This window comes from Blennius ocellaris, assembly GCF_963422515.1.
Source record: "Blennius ocellaris genome assembly, chromosome: 23".
Classification (NCBI taxonomy): domain Eukaryota; kingdom Metazoa; phylum Chordata; class Actinopteri; order Blenniiformes; family Blenniidae; genus Blennius; species Blennius ocellaris.
This window is the reverse complement of record NC_137672.1, coordinates 5,394,430-5,412,112: the sequence shown is the minus strand read 5'-3', so window position 1 is coordinate 5,412,112 and position 17,683 is coordinate 5,394,430. Positions and strand designations below refer to the sequence as shown.

Below are 17,683 nucleotides of genomic sequence, written 5' to 3'. Positions count from 1 at the left end.
AAACGCAAAGAAATTTCTAATCCTTTAAATTCCTGAGTTTCGCAGTTAGTTAAGATGTATACCTGAGCAGGTGGGAAAACAACACCTCATCCATTGAAGGTACCAATTTCATAATTGGTGCATTCACCCAGGAAATTGTCATCTTTACAGAGCTGCAATTGTTCGTATAATCCACTTTGTCAGACGTGGGTAACACACATAACACGTCTGAAATAAACTTTTGACACAAAGTCTGGAGTGGTCCACTAACGTGATCTCAAGTCTATAATGTATGAAACTTTAAAGTCCTAGTGAAATGAAGATTCAACCTCCAAAACACTCTGGTTGTCGCTTCTAGGGACATTTTTTATGCTAACTGGCCTCAAGGGTAAAATGTTAAAACACGACAATCTGCGAGAAAATATCCGATAAACGTTGGTATTTCCACTGCTGGGCGGAGCTTCTGACAATAATAGAGTGACATCACGAGTTGTGCACACGCCCAAGTTGTGTTTACATTATGGAGGATCAGAGTTTTGACCACGAAGAGGCTGAATTTAACCATATTTCATCATCATCATCAAACCCAGTGATTGATGAAGAAGACACAGAATGTGTCGTTCTGCCATCGGTGACCCCGTCTGGAACATGTTTGAGGAAGCAGAAGACGCTTCGTCCTCCATTCGTCCTCGTCTCCTCAGCCTCATGAGCCGCCAGTTTTCACCTTTGAGGCTTTGAGGCTCCTGACTTTAGGCAGAACGACTTCCTGGATCATGTCGAAGCGCTTTTCTGATGCTTTTAGTGGCTCCCGCTAGCCTCTAGCCACTAGCGGCGCGAGCTAGCAGCTAGTGCTCCTTTTCTCCTCTCTCGGTCTCTTCCAGGCTCAATCTTTCATCAAGGCTCATAAAACACCGACTATAACTTCAAAACACTGTTAAACTTGGATATTTAAGAGGGAAACAAGTCAATATAAACACAACAGATGGAGATCTGCACAACTCTTGACGTCACGCCCACGAAGAAGGATTCCCCCGACTTCCTCGGCTGGAGATTCAAAATTCAAATAACTTTGTTATGCGACAACAGTGGTGGGGCAGAGTCGGAGGAACCTTAGAAGTAGAACCCCAACTATCGTTTTTTGCAAAGTAGTGTTTTACATTTCACTGGGACTTTAAACATCTGCAGGTGGATACCACATGATGGGAGTTGAAGACGTCCAAAGAGGCCAAATAAACAAACTGGAGACACTTTAGTGAACCTCAATACAGCATACATTTCTGGTCAATTATAATATCCTTTTCAAAGCATCAATATAACAAAAAGTATAGAAAATAAAAGCGTCAACTGTTGCTGGCTACATTGACGTTTCCTATAATGCAACACAGATGAATACGGTCAAGATGGCGAGTTGGGGACGTGCTCATCTGATTCGCCATGGAATAGACCCCACGTTTATCTCACATTCGTAACGTCATTAAATCACAGCGATAAAAGCTGTGACTTAGTCAAGATTTCTGCCGTCATTAACATTCTTCTCCTTCGGAGTCTCACGCTGCCACGCTTGATTTTCCTCTCAGTCGGATCCAACGCCTTCAAACTCGCTCGCTCTTCCGAAGACAATGAAGGACACAGTTTGGACAAAGACGGCAGATGGTTTAGAGGAGGCTCATTGACTGTACATCAGCTGGGAGGTGGAACAAGCAGGAACTGCAGCACCACTTACCGACCGACTACATACGTTTATTCACACCTCATTATATATATATATAAATATATACAACGCCTGTGATGTCAAGGTTTAAACGCAGACGCGAATTCGCTGGAGAGCGGGGCTACAAAGTGGCGTCGCAGTTCACTGTGAATCTGTGATTATTAGGCGATTATCTACAACACCGGGAAGTTGCATTCAAGCGCTGAACACACAAGCTGCTCGACCACGGACACAGCCAATGTCAAAAAAACACCACAGTTGCTGAGCAGGCAGTCGATTTCGCCACCCAGCTTCCCCCGTCAACCGTTGACCATTTAACACAAGCGAGTTGGCTGCTTCGCCGCCATGACAACAGGGTGTTGGTCATGGGGGGGGGGGGGGGGGGAACTACACACTGAGCTGAAATGTCATAACTTCCCTCCAACAGCTGTAAAATGGTGAAACAATCAGTGTTTCAACAAAGCCAGAGTGGAACAAAGGGGGCCTTGCAAGTATGGTTATACATCGGCCGGCCAAAACATTACGGCCGCAGCCTCCGATAGCGGTGGCCCATTGAGGCAGGTACCACAATAGATCTCTGAAGGTTAGCGGAGGCACGTCCCTCCGGTGCTGGAAGCTTCTAAATGAGGCCACCATGGACTGGATTTGTTGGTGAAACACTCATTTTTCACCCACTGTGCCGCGGCACACTGGTGTTTCCGCGAGATCTAGTCAGATGTGCCGTGGGAAATTATCCAATTTCACATTTTTTTCTAAAAATCATCAGCCGCTGTCAGCTGTGAGAGCAGTGTGTTGCAGAGAAATCATGTATAAATACTCTTCGCCACTAGATGGCAGCACAGAACTTTGCCGGTGAAATGTAAAGTGACAGACGTCAGTGTGGTTAATCTCCACCTCCTGCTACCATCTTGTATCAAAGTACTGTGTCAGTGACAGTGATGGAGAAGTTTTTGAAAAGGAAGAATGTGAACCAGGATCTCAGCTCTTCATCCATCAGGTCCAGGTTTCACACTGAGGGAGTCACTATTAAAAAAACACATTGGGAAATACTTTTTTTCTGTATTTATTTGATTCCTGTTGATAAAACTTTGATGAGAATGACTTTATATTGTTAATAGAGGCTACAGAGTTTCACATTTTAACATTTTCGGGTGGTGGTGTGCCTCCAGATTCTTCCAAACAAAAAAGTGTGCCTTGGCTCAAAAAAGGTTGAAAAACACTGGACTAGAGGACGGAGATCTGAGAGGGCAAGCAGGTTTTGTAAAATAAGAGTGCAAACATCTCAAAGCAGGCCACATTGTTCCTCAGCTCCGTGTTCCAGGTCTGGGAGGATCAGAAACTGTCAAACTGCTGCAAATCCTGATGCGATTAAAATGTTTTAAAAATTGTTTAAATATCAACGTTCAACCTAAATGTTCACTTGATGCAATGATTAAAAAATATATATATATACACAGTTGTATTCACATGGTCATAAAGCTATGACGAGACCCTCCCTCTTTGATTTTTAATGACAATGGCTCCTCGGGTGGAAGACATTCTCAAAACTGACGAGAAGGCCTTGGCATTTTTAGCCGCTGACTCACAAGCCGGGGGTTAATTGGGGTGGACGTCCCCAATCGGGACACTAAACGGCTTTTAAAAACGGCGCTTCGTTTCACCAGCGGCGCGTGAATGTCACGACCGCTCCGGCGTGCGGCGGCCCAGAGCGGCGGCTCACCACCGGCAGCACCGAGGGGCTTCTGTCGGGGTCGTTGGGTTATCGGGCCTCGATGCAAACATGCCGGTGAGATCATTCGCAGCTCGCCGTCAAGACAGTCGCCACTGCCTGCGATTGGAAAATGATGGCCGAGCGTGTAAATGTGCGTGTTTCCAGACAGGCCGGGCTCTGATGGGGAGAGAAATAGATGCAGGGAGGGAAAAAAAACTGAAAATAAATAGAGTGAAAGCCTGTCAGATTTCCTGCTTTTTCCTCTCTCTGACTGCTGGTATTAAAAAAATAAAAAAAAGCACACATTTTACAAACTGATTAGCTTGTTCGCCGTCTCACACGTCTCACACCTGCTGTTCCTCAGCGGCGATGAAACACACATCACATGACTTCCTGACGTGAACCACAGACCGGCTCCAGATCCTAAATGCACCTTTATCATATCTTCAATGACTATTTGGATTTTACATTAGCAAACTGCTGCAATTTTTTAATTTTTAAGACCTCTGAGTGTGGACTTGAAAACTTTGAAGTTAAGCAACAATGAAGAATGACTTTGTTCCCCCAGATACATTGTGATTGGCTGTAAATCTTTGCAACTACACGGTTTAACTTAAAAACTTGGACAGACTAAAAAGACCGATATCTGTAGAAAAGCACAAAAGAAGCTTACAGGAAGTCCTTCCTCCCCACGGCAATAAGACTTTTTAACTCTTCTCCCTCCGTCAGAGCCTCAATCACCACCTGGACTAAATTACATTGATACTTATATCAAATATTTCATATAGCATATTGCATGTACATATACATATATTTATACATGTGCAAGTACACTATTACCATTGGTATTATTATTATTACTGATATATATATAGTTATTTTATTGCTACCATATTGTTATTGTTATATTATTGCTACCATTATTAGTAGTACTATACACGAGTATTATACACTATGACACACTGTTATTATCTGTATTGTTATTATTATTATATAATGCCTACTTCTAATGGCTCTGCCACTGCACCTTACCATTTATTTATTTATCTTGCTTTTATCTCGTACTTATTTCTAAGTGCCCGTGTTCCGTTCTGTGCTTTACTTTATGTCTTATACCCAGATATTTTTATTTCTATTCTATTTTATAATATTCGTATGTACCAGATTGCTGCAACAAGACAATTTCCCTTCGGGGATGAATAAAGTAATTATCTATCTATCTAAGCTGAAACAAGTTCAGCAGAAACAACATTCCTTGCATCCCTTCCTCTTGGTTCACGGAACCAGTTGCATCAAAATGTTGTATTTTTATATCAAATCCCCTGGGAAACACTAAATGACGATCATGTCTCATTCTTCCCCGTGCAAATAGAATTTTTTTTTTTTTAAATCGACATCAGGATGATGTAGTTAGGGAGTTGGAGCGGCACTGCAGTCTGTCCCCAACATATTCCGATCAGGAGAAAAGTTTGGACAAGCGGGTGCTTCATCTCCGAAGGCGGGAATACTAATGTTTTCCTGACGAGACGGCTTCTTTGGGAGACGTGTGGTGTAAACCCAATGGAGCTGTGTCACTCTTCTTAACTGATCAATTCCTTTCCTCTGCTGGACCCAACGTTCCTGCTCATCAATACGCCTCCTCGGCCTGGAGGAACCGGCTGTTTGGGTCGCCACGGTAACTGCAGGGTTCAAAACATCACCTCGTTTTGATTTCAATCTGCGTCCAGATTTTACCAAAGACATTTGTCACTTTTGCAGGAAAATGACAAATGATCAAAACCCAAAGTGCGTGATGTTATGGTTGATCCAGAAATGTGATTGGCTGTTGGAACAGAGGGGGGAGGGAGTTTAAAAAAAAAAAAAAATCCTATCAAGTGAAGTTTTCATTTTTGCAGTGGGATGTACAACCTTGTGACTGACTGCAGAATCGACTTCCCGGTAAAACCCGGATTAAAATAAATCAAGTAATAAAGAGGATTCGGAATCTGAGGTTTAAGAATTGAGCTCCAACAAGCAGCAAGGGGGTGTAGTGGTTTGTCTTCTCGTCTCACAGGGAAACGATCCCCAGTTCAATGCCTGTGAGCAGAGAGCATGTTCTCCCTGTGGATTGACGGGTCGTCACCAAACACTACGGTGTCTATCGTTCATCGTGAATGTCCGTCTCTGTTTGTTCCGTGACGGACTCGCGACCTTTACGGCTGGACCGGCTCCAGATCATTACCACCTGCAGCTGAATAAAGCGGTGAGGAAAGATTTCCCAGCAGTTTTTTTGCATCCTGGACTCCTCACACTATTTGGTGTGTAATAACCTTCTGTTCCGTCTGATCACGCTCTGACTTGGGCAGAATACATTTTCCTTACGGGATCGGCTGGGCGTTTCACCAGGCAGTGATGGAGGCACGCTCACCCCCCCCCCCCCCCCCGCAGTAACACACTCACAAATTGACTACCTGCCTGACTGAATGACAAACGCACAACCCGCCTTTATTCCCGCACGCTTCCTCACAGTACCTAGCAACGCGACCGGCGACAGACGGCCATACGCCAACCGTCATTGCGTCAGACGGAAACGGACGACGTGACAAGCCGGACCCTCGTGCGATGCGCCACCGGCTGACCCCACGGTGGCATTGAGGTGGCTGCTCTCACGGAGAAATCAATATCCCACAATGATTGAGCTTGACGCGGCACACTGGCTGCCGAGGTCTTGGGCCGGGGTTCAACAAAAGCAGCGGAGACACAATGGCTGACGTCTTCCGTCGGCCGTCAGCGGCCGAGGAGTTGACGGATGCGAGGCAGCCGGGCCGCCAATCGATCGGACATGTGCGTCCTACACCGGCTGTTCTTCAGCACATTTAGCGTCGCACACTGCGCCCCAGCCTCCTGTGACTCATTCTTACTCGTCTAGAATCAATTAACCAAACAGAAACCGTGACTTTGTTCAGCACTTCGGCCGACACACCTGGAAATGTTTTGCCAAAAAAACAAGAAAGGAAATGCAGAAGCCATCATGCAGAAGTCAACCCACAGCCGCTATGACAGGAAGTGTGAAGTTTCTCATGCATGTCTGGCCGTGTCCTTTGAAAGACCTGCTTTCTATTTCTGCTTCTGTCAATTCATCGCTTATCTGCGTCTGCAACTCGCTCGGAGTGCGTTTCACCACCAACCTGGCCTTCAAGAGCTCTGAAAGCGAGCCAGACCCACAACACTCAAACGCTCTTACTGGAGAAAGCGTTGCAACTTCACCAAATATCAAATTACTTGTGGGTGACAAGCCGATCGACAGGGCACAGAACCATTGAGAGAACCGATCGATCGCCTCTTTAGCAAGCAGGGACGGCAAATATTTGCACGTTTCTGTGACTCTTGTGGAACTTAAAAAAACAAGAGGGTTTTTGAAGTCGTCCTCACAAATGTAGAAACCACTATAAAACATCACTTGTGGATTCTGTAAGCAATCACTTCACTTGTGCGTTAGTAAGCTGTTGAATCACAAAAGTGGACGTTTGCCTCTTTTGTGACTATTTTCAGACGTGGAATCACCGAAGTCACAGCGCAAGTTCCAATAGACTCCAGCGACTCAACAACTGACACCAAGTGTGGACGATGGACAGACTGTGGGTTTATTGGGTTTTAAGGATGATCCATGTGAGAAGACAATGACTCAGGACAAACCCTCACGTCTGCTACAGACTGCCGGACGAGCACGATCTTCAGAGTTTATCATCTACGACACTGTGTGTGATGGAACTAATAAACTGGGATATAACGACGTCGGCCTCCAACGAGACGAAGCCGGCGACCATTATGACACACGTCGTTGCGCCACAATAACTACGTCACCCCTTTATGTGCTGGAACCAGTCAGTCAAACAAATGAGAGGAGAAGGCTTCTGCCGCCATCGCTCTTCGTGGCGAGTCCCAAAAACTGTGTTTGCTTTGCAGCACCGGGGGGGGAATCATCAAGCTGGTTCGGTGACAAAGCCTCCCTCCTTGACAGGCCCGCTGTTTAGAAGCAACACGTCTTCCTCTTTCATCTCGAACAACCCAAGAATCTCATAGCGACAGTGTACCTGCCTCGAGGCAACGCATCTGTGCCATATGCTGATGAGCGCAAACAGCTGGGATACCCCGACCACCAGTGTTTAATCTCTCTATGAGACCACTGCAAGTGTTTAGACACACCGAGGCTGGGGACACTTTAGGGGAAAGGCTGTTGTGATGGAGCGAAGACGCTGATTTATAGGGCTTTTCCGGCAAAAAGAACCAGGTTCTAGTTCAGGGCCGGTTCTTAAATGAGCACCGCCAAAGAACTGCTTCTTTTTCCACCGTTAACCGAGACGAGTGAGAGCCACGTCGCTACGTCACTCCAAAACACGATAAGTCACTGATCTCACCAATCAGCTCTGACAGGAGAACCAGGAGACTGACTGAAACAGTGGTTTGGTCCAGGAACCAGGAGACAGACTATAACAGTAGTTTAGTCCAGGAACCAGGAGACGGACTGTAACAGTGGTTTGGTCCAGGAACCAGGAGACTGACTGTAACAGTGGTTTAGTCCAGGAACCAGGAGACGGACTATAACAGTGGTTTGAACCAGGAACCAGGAGACAGACTATAACAGTGGTTTGCTCCAGGAACCAGGAGACAGACTATAACAGTGGTTTGAACCAGGAACCAGGAGACGGACTATAACAGTGGTTTAGTCCAGGAACCAGGAGACGGACTATAACAGTGGTTTGAACCAGGAACCAGGAGACGGACTGTAACAGTGGTTTAGTCCAGGAACCAGGAGACGGACTATAACAGTGGTTTGAACCAGGAACCAGGAGACAGACTATAACAGTGGTTTGAACCAGGAACCAGGAGACGGACTATAACAGTGGTTTGAACCAGGAACCAGGAGACGGACTATAACAGTGGTTTGAACCAGGAACCAGGAGACAGACTATAACAGTGGTTTGAACCAGGAACCAGGAGACGGACTATAACAGTGGTTTGAACCAGGAACCAGGAGACAGACTATAACAGTGGTTTGAACCAGGAACCAGGAGACGGACTGTAACAGTGGTTTAGTCCAGGAACCAGGAGACTGACTATAACAGTGGTTTGAACCAGGTTGCTCCATCTAGTTTGTCCTGAACCTCGGATTCAGACCAAAGAGACAGAAAACATCGAGTCTCCTTGTCGCTCTATTGGTGTTTTTTCCACGTCCGTCTTGTTTCAGTCCAGAGAGAAAAAAAGAAAAAAGTACACATTTGGTTCATCAGCAACTAAAAAATCAAACTCCACACTACTGTAAATGAAAGCTGGATTTTTTCAACCATAAAATGAGCCTTTTAATGGCTTCATGTGAAAGAACTTGTATGAAATTGTGTGTTTAACCAGTGTGTGTTTATGACTGTAGAGCTGCGTTCTATCATTCTCCACCTCCATTCCTCACTGTTAGTCCGTCTCCTGGTTCTTCTCTGAGCGCTGTCGGCACCAAATTTGTGAGATCAGTGACGTATCAGGTTTTAGAGTGACGTAATGACGTGGCTCTCACTCGACTCCGTTAACGGTGGGGAAAAAGAACCGGTTCTTCGGCGGTGCTCATTTAAAGAACCGGAGAATTCTCAAGTACTACTAACCATCACGGATCAGATTTTGCAACACTGGTGGCTGTGGATGTCTCAAGAAAAAAAAAAAAGCCGTCACTGGTACTTTTTCTGAAAAACATTTGGAAAGCTGACATTCCACATTTGAACTATGCAGCAACACATGTGCCTGGTTGAGGAGGATTCCTTTCAAAAGGTTGTGAAACTTAATTAGAGGACTGCTTGTCATGTTATACCAGCCAGTTTAAATTAAAAAAAAAAACTCATCAGCTGAGTGCAGGCTGGTTTTCTTCAATCATCTCCACTGTGAAGACGGAACATTTGCTTCCTTGTGGACGCGCTTTCTTCTGGAGCTCGTCTCCACGCCGGGGGTTTGTGGACGAGCCTGTTTACAATGCTATAAAACACCGACTAACAGCACAAGTTTCACCTCTGACACATTTACGGCCCGGAGCGTAGCGTGTTAATCAGCCTGGTGTGGACACAGGCAGCAACGGGTACTGGAAACCTTTACAGTTCTCGGAAGAGAGGTACCCAGAACGGAACGGCTGACGTGCTGCTCAAGGGTCAAGGCAAGCCGCCCAACAGCAAAGCTGAGCAAATGATGCGTTTGCACCTTGTGTTGTGCGACGGATTCAGTGAGCGTGATGGGTAATGGGGAGACGATAAGACTTTGACTTCACGTGTCAAGTTCAAATATGGCGTCTCCGTTATTAATGGTTGGATCGCGGGATTTGAGCGGCGGACAAACCGCCTGAACGCCGCCACGCAATCGCAACAGCCGCTGGTTTGTTGGCGTGATCGCCCGAACCGAACACTGACCAGAGAGGAAGAACGGCTTGGCAAAGTAAAAACCTGGCTTGTTGATTGGCGCCAACTGAAAACAGAAATCCAGCCCTTTTTAGCTGGCTAGCGGCTAATTGTTAGCCACTAGCAACCACGATATATAGTCTTCAGACCAAATACTAATGATGGGCGCCTTCCTCACTACTTCAACATCTGCCCACAAGACATTTTCCGACTCTTACTTTCCGCGTCTTCGGACCTGCCCGGTTATCTTTTTGTTGGCCTACGACCCAGAATGCATTGCGCTCCACCGAAGTCCACAGATGTTCCCGAAACAACATCCCCAGAGTTTACTTGGGTTGATCCGGATCAGATGGAACCGAACTCTGATCCGGATCAAACCGCGCCGGGTGTGAACGCCATGCGGATTTATCACGGGATACAGGTTTCCGCTTTTCGGGAGCAGATCCTTAACAAGTGTGTAAAACAATGGATGACACCTTGCTGCTCCGCCGGAGATTCCCAGTGTGTGTAAAGCGTTTTGTTTTGCCCTGATGGGAGCGGAGGGATGCGGTCCGACCAGCCGGGCACAGTGGAGGAATGTAGGGGGGTGGGGGGTGGAGGGGGAGGGAGGCTGACAGCTCAGAACCGAGAGGGATCGCGACGGGGTTTGTACTCACAGTCGAGGTGCTTCTTCTTGGGTCCGCTCACTTCGTGTGTGGTGGCTTTGCACACCGCCTTGCTGATCGCCGACCCGGTCATGCTGTGCTGCGCCGCGGCGATCCGATCCGTGATAGACTGGCCCGACATCCTGCTTCCCTTCTCTCTCCCTCTCTCTCTCTCGATTTGAGCTCAAATAGCACAATAACGATCCGATCAATGGATCAACTCAACGTGACTTCACTGTCAAGCAGAGGCAAAAAGCGCAATTTCACTTTTTTTGTGTTTTTTTCTCCCCCCCTTGCCCAAAAGAAAAAATAAAGCTCAGCGATTTGGTGGGGATCAAATTGTCTATCTATCTATTAAACAAAACAACAAAAAACAACAACAACACGACGACACTAATCCGGGCTAGTCTGTGTTAGCTAATGTTCCCGTCGCAGCGCTGGAACCAGGAAAGAGTCCCGCGGTGGAATTTGTAAACACTTGAAATGACTTCGTGGTTCCAAATAAACATCGCTGACTGGCTGCTGTGTGGCCGGACGAAGACACGAGTCCACCGCAAAGTACAGAGGAGAAAGAATTCCCTGCCCGGAGGTCAGCAACAATCTCGACAATCCTCAAGAAGAAGAAGAAAAAAAGAAAAAAAAAAAATCTGGAGTTCCTCCTCCACGTCAACTTGTTAGCTCCGCCGGTAGCTCACTGCTCGGCCGGGAAAGTGCGCGTCGAACACCGACTCGGCCGGGAAAAGTCGCCCAGAACGGAGCACATCGTCCGCGGGGTGTCGTACGGGAGGAGCCGCGGTGGTGGGGGGGGGGGACCGCCAGCCGGGACGGGCGCCGTGTTCTCCCGCGGGGCGGAGGTGGTGGTGGTGGGGGGGGAGAGCCGCTGGGTGTTAGCACCCGAGCCGATTAGCTTCGACGCGCCAGCCAGTCAAAGCGAGCCAGCCCGGCCGAGGTGCCTGCGAGTCTGCGCCCGGGGAACGGAGCCGGCGGAGCGGCGAAGTTCAGGCTGACAGCTCGCGCCGCTCCGTCGTGGTGCCTTCACGGTACTCGGGCTCAGTTGCTGCTGTCTGCCGGGTGTCGCCACAGCATTATCCGCTCCTGTTCTTCTTCTTTTTTTTTCAGTTTGGTCTTTTTTTTTTAATTTAACGGACAGTCCGGTGCAGCTGCGCTGAAGTGTCTCCGGTGGCTCCTGTGAACGCACTGCCGGCCTGGGCGCTCCTCCGCCGGACAAAATGGCAGCGTAAAAAAATCAGCTGATCTCACAACCTTGCTGCGTTCAGGGACCGCGGGAGATCCGGGAATTCCTCCGTCTGCCTGCACAGAGCCGAAAACTTCAACTTCAGCCACCGTTTCATCGATTAAAGTGTTCAAACACAAATAAATAACGTATACTCTTATCAAAACGTATAAATACTGCAGAAAAAGTGTCATACACTATCATCAAGAAGTGCTCCGAGAGTTTATTACCTTTTCACTTGATTGGCTGATCAATGATTATGTGAAGCAGCTGCTTTCAGAGAACATCCCCCTGAAAAACAAAAAGAACAGTACACACATTTAGGAATACCTCTCGAGATGATCTTTTATTGAACTAAACATTTGTGTTACTGATATTTCTTTGTTGTCTTCGGGGGATTGATGTATGTGGCAATACAGACAACTTTTGAAGCCTTTCTGGCTTTTCCTTCTCCCACACACCATTTTGTAACCCAACTGATCTGTTTTATATATTCCATGTTATTTTGCAAACAAAATGCAAGCAAATGGGCTACAAAAATGCATGTTAAGGGTTTTAAGATTGAAATTGTGGACATAGTCTGATAACCTGTGATTTCAAAAGTAAAAAAGTATGGTGTAAATTGTACTTAAGGGTGAGTAAAATTCCCCAAACGTACAAAAGGTATTATTTAATGTCATATGAGCATTTTGCATTTATTTCTCCCATCATGTGCTGAGATTTATTATTGTTTTGATTTGTGTCGGTAAAGAAATTCCACACAATTTCTGTTCCTGGTGTTTTCCGATGGTGAGAAATGTTTACCTGATGTCCTTAAAGCTTTAATTATAATGTCAATTGTATCCATATCACATTTTTGTCTAACTATAAATTCATGAGGTTTTTTTTCCCAAGTGTGTAATTATACTACTGACAGAAATACTTTATATATGTTATTTCGCAATAGTTTATCCCTTGTGTAGCCTGTATTTACTTGTATTCTGTGAGAAGAATACTTGCATGATTTGAGGTTAATTGATAAAGACGTAGAAAATGGAAGATGAAGCTGTAACTCTTTAACAGGAGGTGTTATTTCCCTGCAGCACCTGAACGCCTCTCAGCTTTATTGGCCAACATGTAAGGAGTGAGTTTCCTCCTTAAGGTGTCACCTTTTAAATTGTACCGGAATTTATGCAACAAACCACTCAAATGTACCACATTTTCTTATTTCAAACGGCTCCTTTTTGCAATGCGAGTGTCAACTGGCGTGATTTTCTGCGTTTTCTCGTCTCCCGAGCCGTTTCTCCCTCGACGCGCGGATCCACATTTAAGGTGGTCTCGCACAATTCCTCAGACGCCGTGTCCTTGTTTGACTCCAGACTATGTGGAACACGGTGTGCTGAAAAAATCCGAGGAAACCGCTCCTGCTGCACAGTTGCACAGGCCAGTGGGCATCGCACAGGACCTGGGAGATGAATAAATCAAATATCTGGCGGCATGTGTTTGCAGATTGCATATTTCACACGTTGTGGCCGTCCTCGGAGGGTGCAAATGAGGCTATTGCCACACTGCTGCTGCTGCTGCTGCCAGCCATCCTCCGAGGTGGTCCAATACAGCATGCATGTCTGCATGTCTGCATGTCAGCAGTCCGTCACAATGCAATCACATCCAGGCTCCTGCAAATCTTCAGTTCTCTTTGTCCAGGCGTACCTGGTTGCATGTGACAGTGCACAGAGCTCCATGTCAGATCACTGCAGGTGTGACGGCTCTCCCAGACAGTTTACTTTCAGAGAACCAGTTGCAGCCTGCAGTATTTCCCGCCCAGGTGAGAAATACCGCAGGCTTGACCCAGACAGCAGCGGCGAGAGGCGAAATCCTGGGAACCACCGCTGGTTTTGACCTCCAATGACCTCCACAGACAGTAGAGAGAGAGGGGGGGGAGAAAAAACAAAAAATAAAACTCAAAAGATGTTTCCAGACAGTGTCAGTCTGGCTGTTCTCAGGGTGTGCTTTCTTCAGCCAACGCTTGCAGATACCATGGCGTGTATGTGTGTAAGAAACGTGCACACTGCAGAAATAAAGGAAATAACCACAGTGGATGGAAGTGGTTCGTATTGCACGTTTCCTCAAACGGAGTTAATTTCCCTGCTGTTTACTCCCAGTGACACAGCTGGAGCCTGGTTGACATTGTTCTGATCCCCAGCGCCACTAAAACATGATCATCTTGCGCTTCCCCAGTGCAGGTCCATGTTGAATTGAAGCTGATGATGATGGTTGGTGCTGGTGTGACGGCAGCCTGTCGCTGGTCTCGTCCTGGCTCATCCTGTATTGTGTTGGTCTACGTGAGCTAACGCCGGTCTCAAGTGGTTCTATGCTGGTTTATACCGCTGAAGCTGGTCTTTCTTCATCTATGCTGGCATCACGCCTTGAGAGAAGAACGACGTTATTTTATTTTTACTTCATAAATCAAGAAAAAGACATGACGTATCTCTCATTATACCATCAGCAAAAAAGAAAACTGCATTCATGATCATATATAGACCAGCAATATAATTACTACATGATGGTCCACTGGTTTGCTCTGCGGGGTTTCCACGCCACACTGGACTAAATCAGCTCTCCCTCATGGTAAAAGCTGGTTTACTGGTCTATCCTTGCTGTATTCCTTCCTTCTTTTTTTTTTCTCATCTAACGACGACAACAACACAAATAAAATCCAAACAGAAATGTGTCTTCACCAGATAATGCAGAAATGAGATGTGCAGCAGCAGCAGCAGAGAGAGAGACAGACGTCCAGACAGTTACACTGATGCCTACTGGGGGTTGGTGGTGTCCCCGTCTGACTCGCCTGTAATTGAAAGGAGCTGCAGCAGCCAGAGGAAACAAAGGTGAAGCCACGGTGGATGTGCAAGCCACTAAGTCAAACACACCCTCTGCTCCATTTGAAATGACGGTGCCCACCGCTGTATTTTTCTTTTCTTTATTCTTTTTTTTTTGTTGTCCTGTGCCACCCTGACACCCCGAGCTGTTGAGGACAACGTGCCTCTCCTCCTGACTCAGTGCGGTGTTGCCATCTGCAGGCAGAAGCCCCGAACTCCTTATTTCCATGGCAACTGCCTGTGCGGATGCAGGGAGCCCCCCGTAGCCCCTGGCAACAAGCTCTCGCCCCGGATTGGAGTCCCTATCAGCAGCTGTCAATCTCAAATGTGAGCCAAAGCTTCAGCCCCAAGGCCAGTGTGCTCGCTGAGATAGGAACAAATCCATTACCGGGCGGTGGGGACAGGACTGGCGGGGAAACACCCGCTCAGACAAAGACCAGACGCTCAGCACTCGTCTGAAAGGTGTAAATGCACCTCAAAATGTCGGCACAGGCAGCTTCTCTGTAATCACTGTGATCAGGAGAGGCTCAATACACCAGGTACTCTCTACTGTGGAGCCTTCAAATCACTTCCTGGTTCAGGAAAGGCAACTTTTCCTGAACGGCACAATTTAAAGTACTGATATATAGAGCTGGCAGGAGCAAAATCAGACGAGGGCCAGACAACGATAAAGTCAAGGAAATCAAAATTAAACAATAGTTGTTCTAATTGTTGAGTTCGCAGGTATTATAGTATCTAGTATCAATGAAAGAGTTTTGCTCCTTTGCTTCTCTGTCTGTTTCCTGTTTAGTTTTGAAGTCTAGCTCTGTCTCTGATTCCAGCCTCTCCGTCTCCCCCTCCTCATGCCTGATTGCTGCTTCCCATCCTGATGTGTTTCACCTTTGTCTGAGTGTGTGAATCTCTTTCACCTGCTGACAGTCGTATGTACAACCAAAGCCTGTGTGTGTGTGTGTGTGTGTGTGTGTGTGTGTGTGTGTGTGTGTGTGTGTGTGTGTGTGTGTGTGTGTGTGTGTGTGTGTGTGTGTGTGTGTGTGTGTGTGTGTGTGTGTGTGTTTTACCAACCTTTTGAAAAAAACTACTCACTCAACTTGTATGAGATTTTTCATCAATGACGGACCAATCAAATACATTTTGGAAGGTTAACTGCTAGCCGTATCTAAATACCTCCTCGGGGACAGTCAGATATATTTTTCTTAATATCACTGACTGTTGGTTGATTATTTTCTTTGACTGTATTTTGATCTGATCTTCCGGGTGGATCATCAAAATAACTGGTCCTCCCAATTGTCAATCATTCTGGTGATGTATGACGTAAGCCTGTCGTACGTGCTCGTCCCTGCGCGCAGCTCACTCCACACGGTCCTCATCATGCCGGTGGCCGACCCGACGCATTATTCTCCGACATTTTTACACAGTTTCACCCCCTCTGGTGCAAATCTTCTTGTAAAGTGAGCTTATGTGAGCGATGCCGACTTGTGACTTGTAAACAGAGCGTGCACGAGGAGAACTGGGCTCGTGCATGTCTCTCGCACGCGTTTTAGTAGGCGTTCCGTCTCGGGAGCAGGTAGAGCGTTGCACATGCGCATTTTTTTCAAACGGTGGAGAGGGCGGTTCTTTCCTAAAATTCCTGAAAATCCTCCTGTATACCTTTAACATTATTAACTTTAAATGAAACTTCAGTCTGTGGATGATTTTTCATCATCCACGGACCAGTCGATTACATATTGGGACGCTAACAGCTAACAGCTAACAGCTAACAGCGAACCTTTTCCAAATAAATCCCCAAAAACTGTGAATTTTCTTTCCATAGAAAGTGAATGAGAGAGTCACCTCCAGGAGGAGATCAGCCTGTTTCTGGGTGTATTACAGTCGATTTCACACAGCGATGATGCTAACTGGCCTACCGAGTTAGCATCGATATGAGCTAATGGCTATCATGCTAGCCATGCTAACTGGGTCAAAACAAATGTGGCGTTTGCGAAGGTCTGCGCTCTTCCCTGTGACAGTCTAGTTGATGCATGTATATGAAAAGTGTGAAGAAAAAACTGTGCTCCAATCAGGAATATGCAGTAAATATCATTACCCGTATTGAAACACACACAACCAGTAAATCTTATAAATCATACATACTATTTGGTAAATAACTTTTTTTAAATCACTGAATTCAACAGGAAATCTTTGAAGAGGAACTGAAAGCCATTTGAAATTTTTTTGCATATATTAGAAATGATGTTATTTATTTGTGACACAGCTTTAGAAATGATTTGACTTTATGACTGTCATGTCTTTATATTGATTTAAAAGTTTTAAAGGTAAGAAATGTTTTTCAACACGAGGTCAAAATGTTAAATTTAGATATATTGTAATGAGCGGGATACAAAGGGTTAAAATAGCTGGTATTACTTTTATTTAAATAATTGTGATTGGGGGATTTATTGAGGTTCATAGTTATTTTACTAGTTAAAGTACTTGTCAAGCATAAATATAAAATAATACAACCTTCTGTGCTTCAGGCCTGTTTCAATGAAATTGCTAATAATTTAACAAATATATGAGAGGGAACAGGTTAAACATTACCTGAGTGTGCATTTCTAACAAATTAGTTCTTGAGAAAAAAGAAATAACAGAAATAAAAAGTAAAGTTTTACTTGAGAAGGCTCCCTTTTTTTGTGCAAAACCATTAATGCTCTTATTTCATTTATAGATTTACACAAAGAAGGAAACCACGTTGAATTGAATTTTTTGGGGGGGAAATTCTGTCCATCCATCCATTTTTATTTATACCTCTTTATGCAGTTTGGTCTGGAGCTGGTCTCACACACACACACACACACACACACACACACACACACACACACACACACACACACACACACACACACACACACACACACACACACACACACAAACACACATTCTCATCATAAATCCTTTCACATATTTATCTTTATATTTATGTCAATTTTCAGTTTCATCTCAAATTCTTTGGTTCTTTAACCAAAGAATGAAATTTCACCAACAATATTGAGTTGAGAGACACAAACAGTATAAATGTGTAAAGACTCCTTGTTGATGTATCAATCTCTGTCTAACTACAGCACTCAGTTTTCTAAACAGCAGAAAAACAAGCGTGTCTGAA

The 17,683-nt window shown here is 45.7% G+C and overlaps 1 protein-coding gene across 2 annotated transcripts in view; it reads right to left on the bottom strand.

The window, feature by feature from the left end:
• Window positions 1–11,666, bottom strand: part of LOC308147133 (phosphatidylinositol-binding clathrin assembly protein) — a 106,395-nt gene extending 94,729 nt beyond the window's left edge. For both annotated transcript variants that reach the window (XM_080519221.1, XM_080519222.1), the window contains exon 1: window positions 10,465–11,666. In XM_080519221.1, the coding sequence (XP_080375347.1) occupies window positions 10,465–10,594 (130 nt within the window). In that variant the 5' untranslated portion in view covers window positions 10,595–11,666. The remainder of the gene's footprint in view (window positions 1–10,464) is intronic.
• Window positions 11,667–17,683: the final 6,017 nt, after the last annotated feature.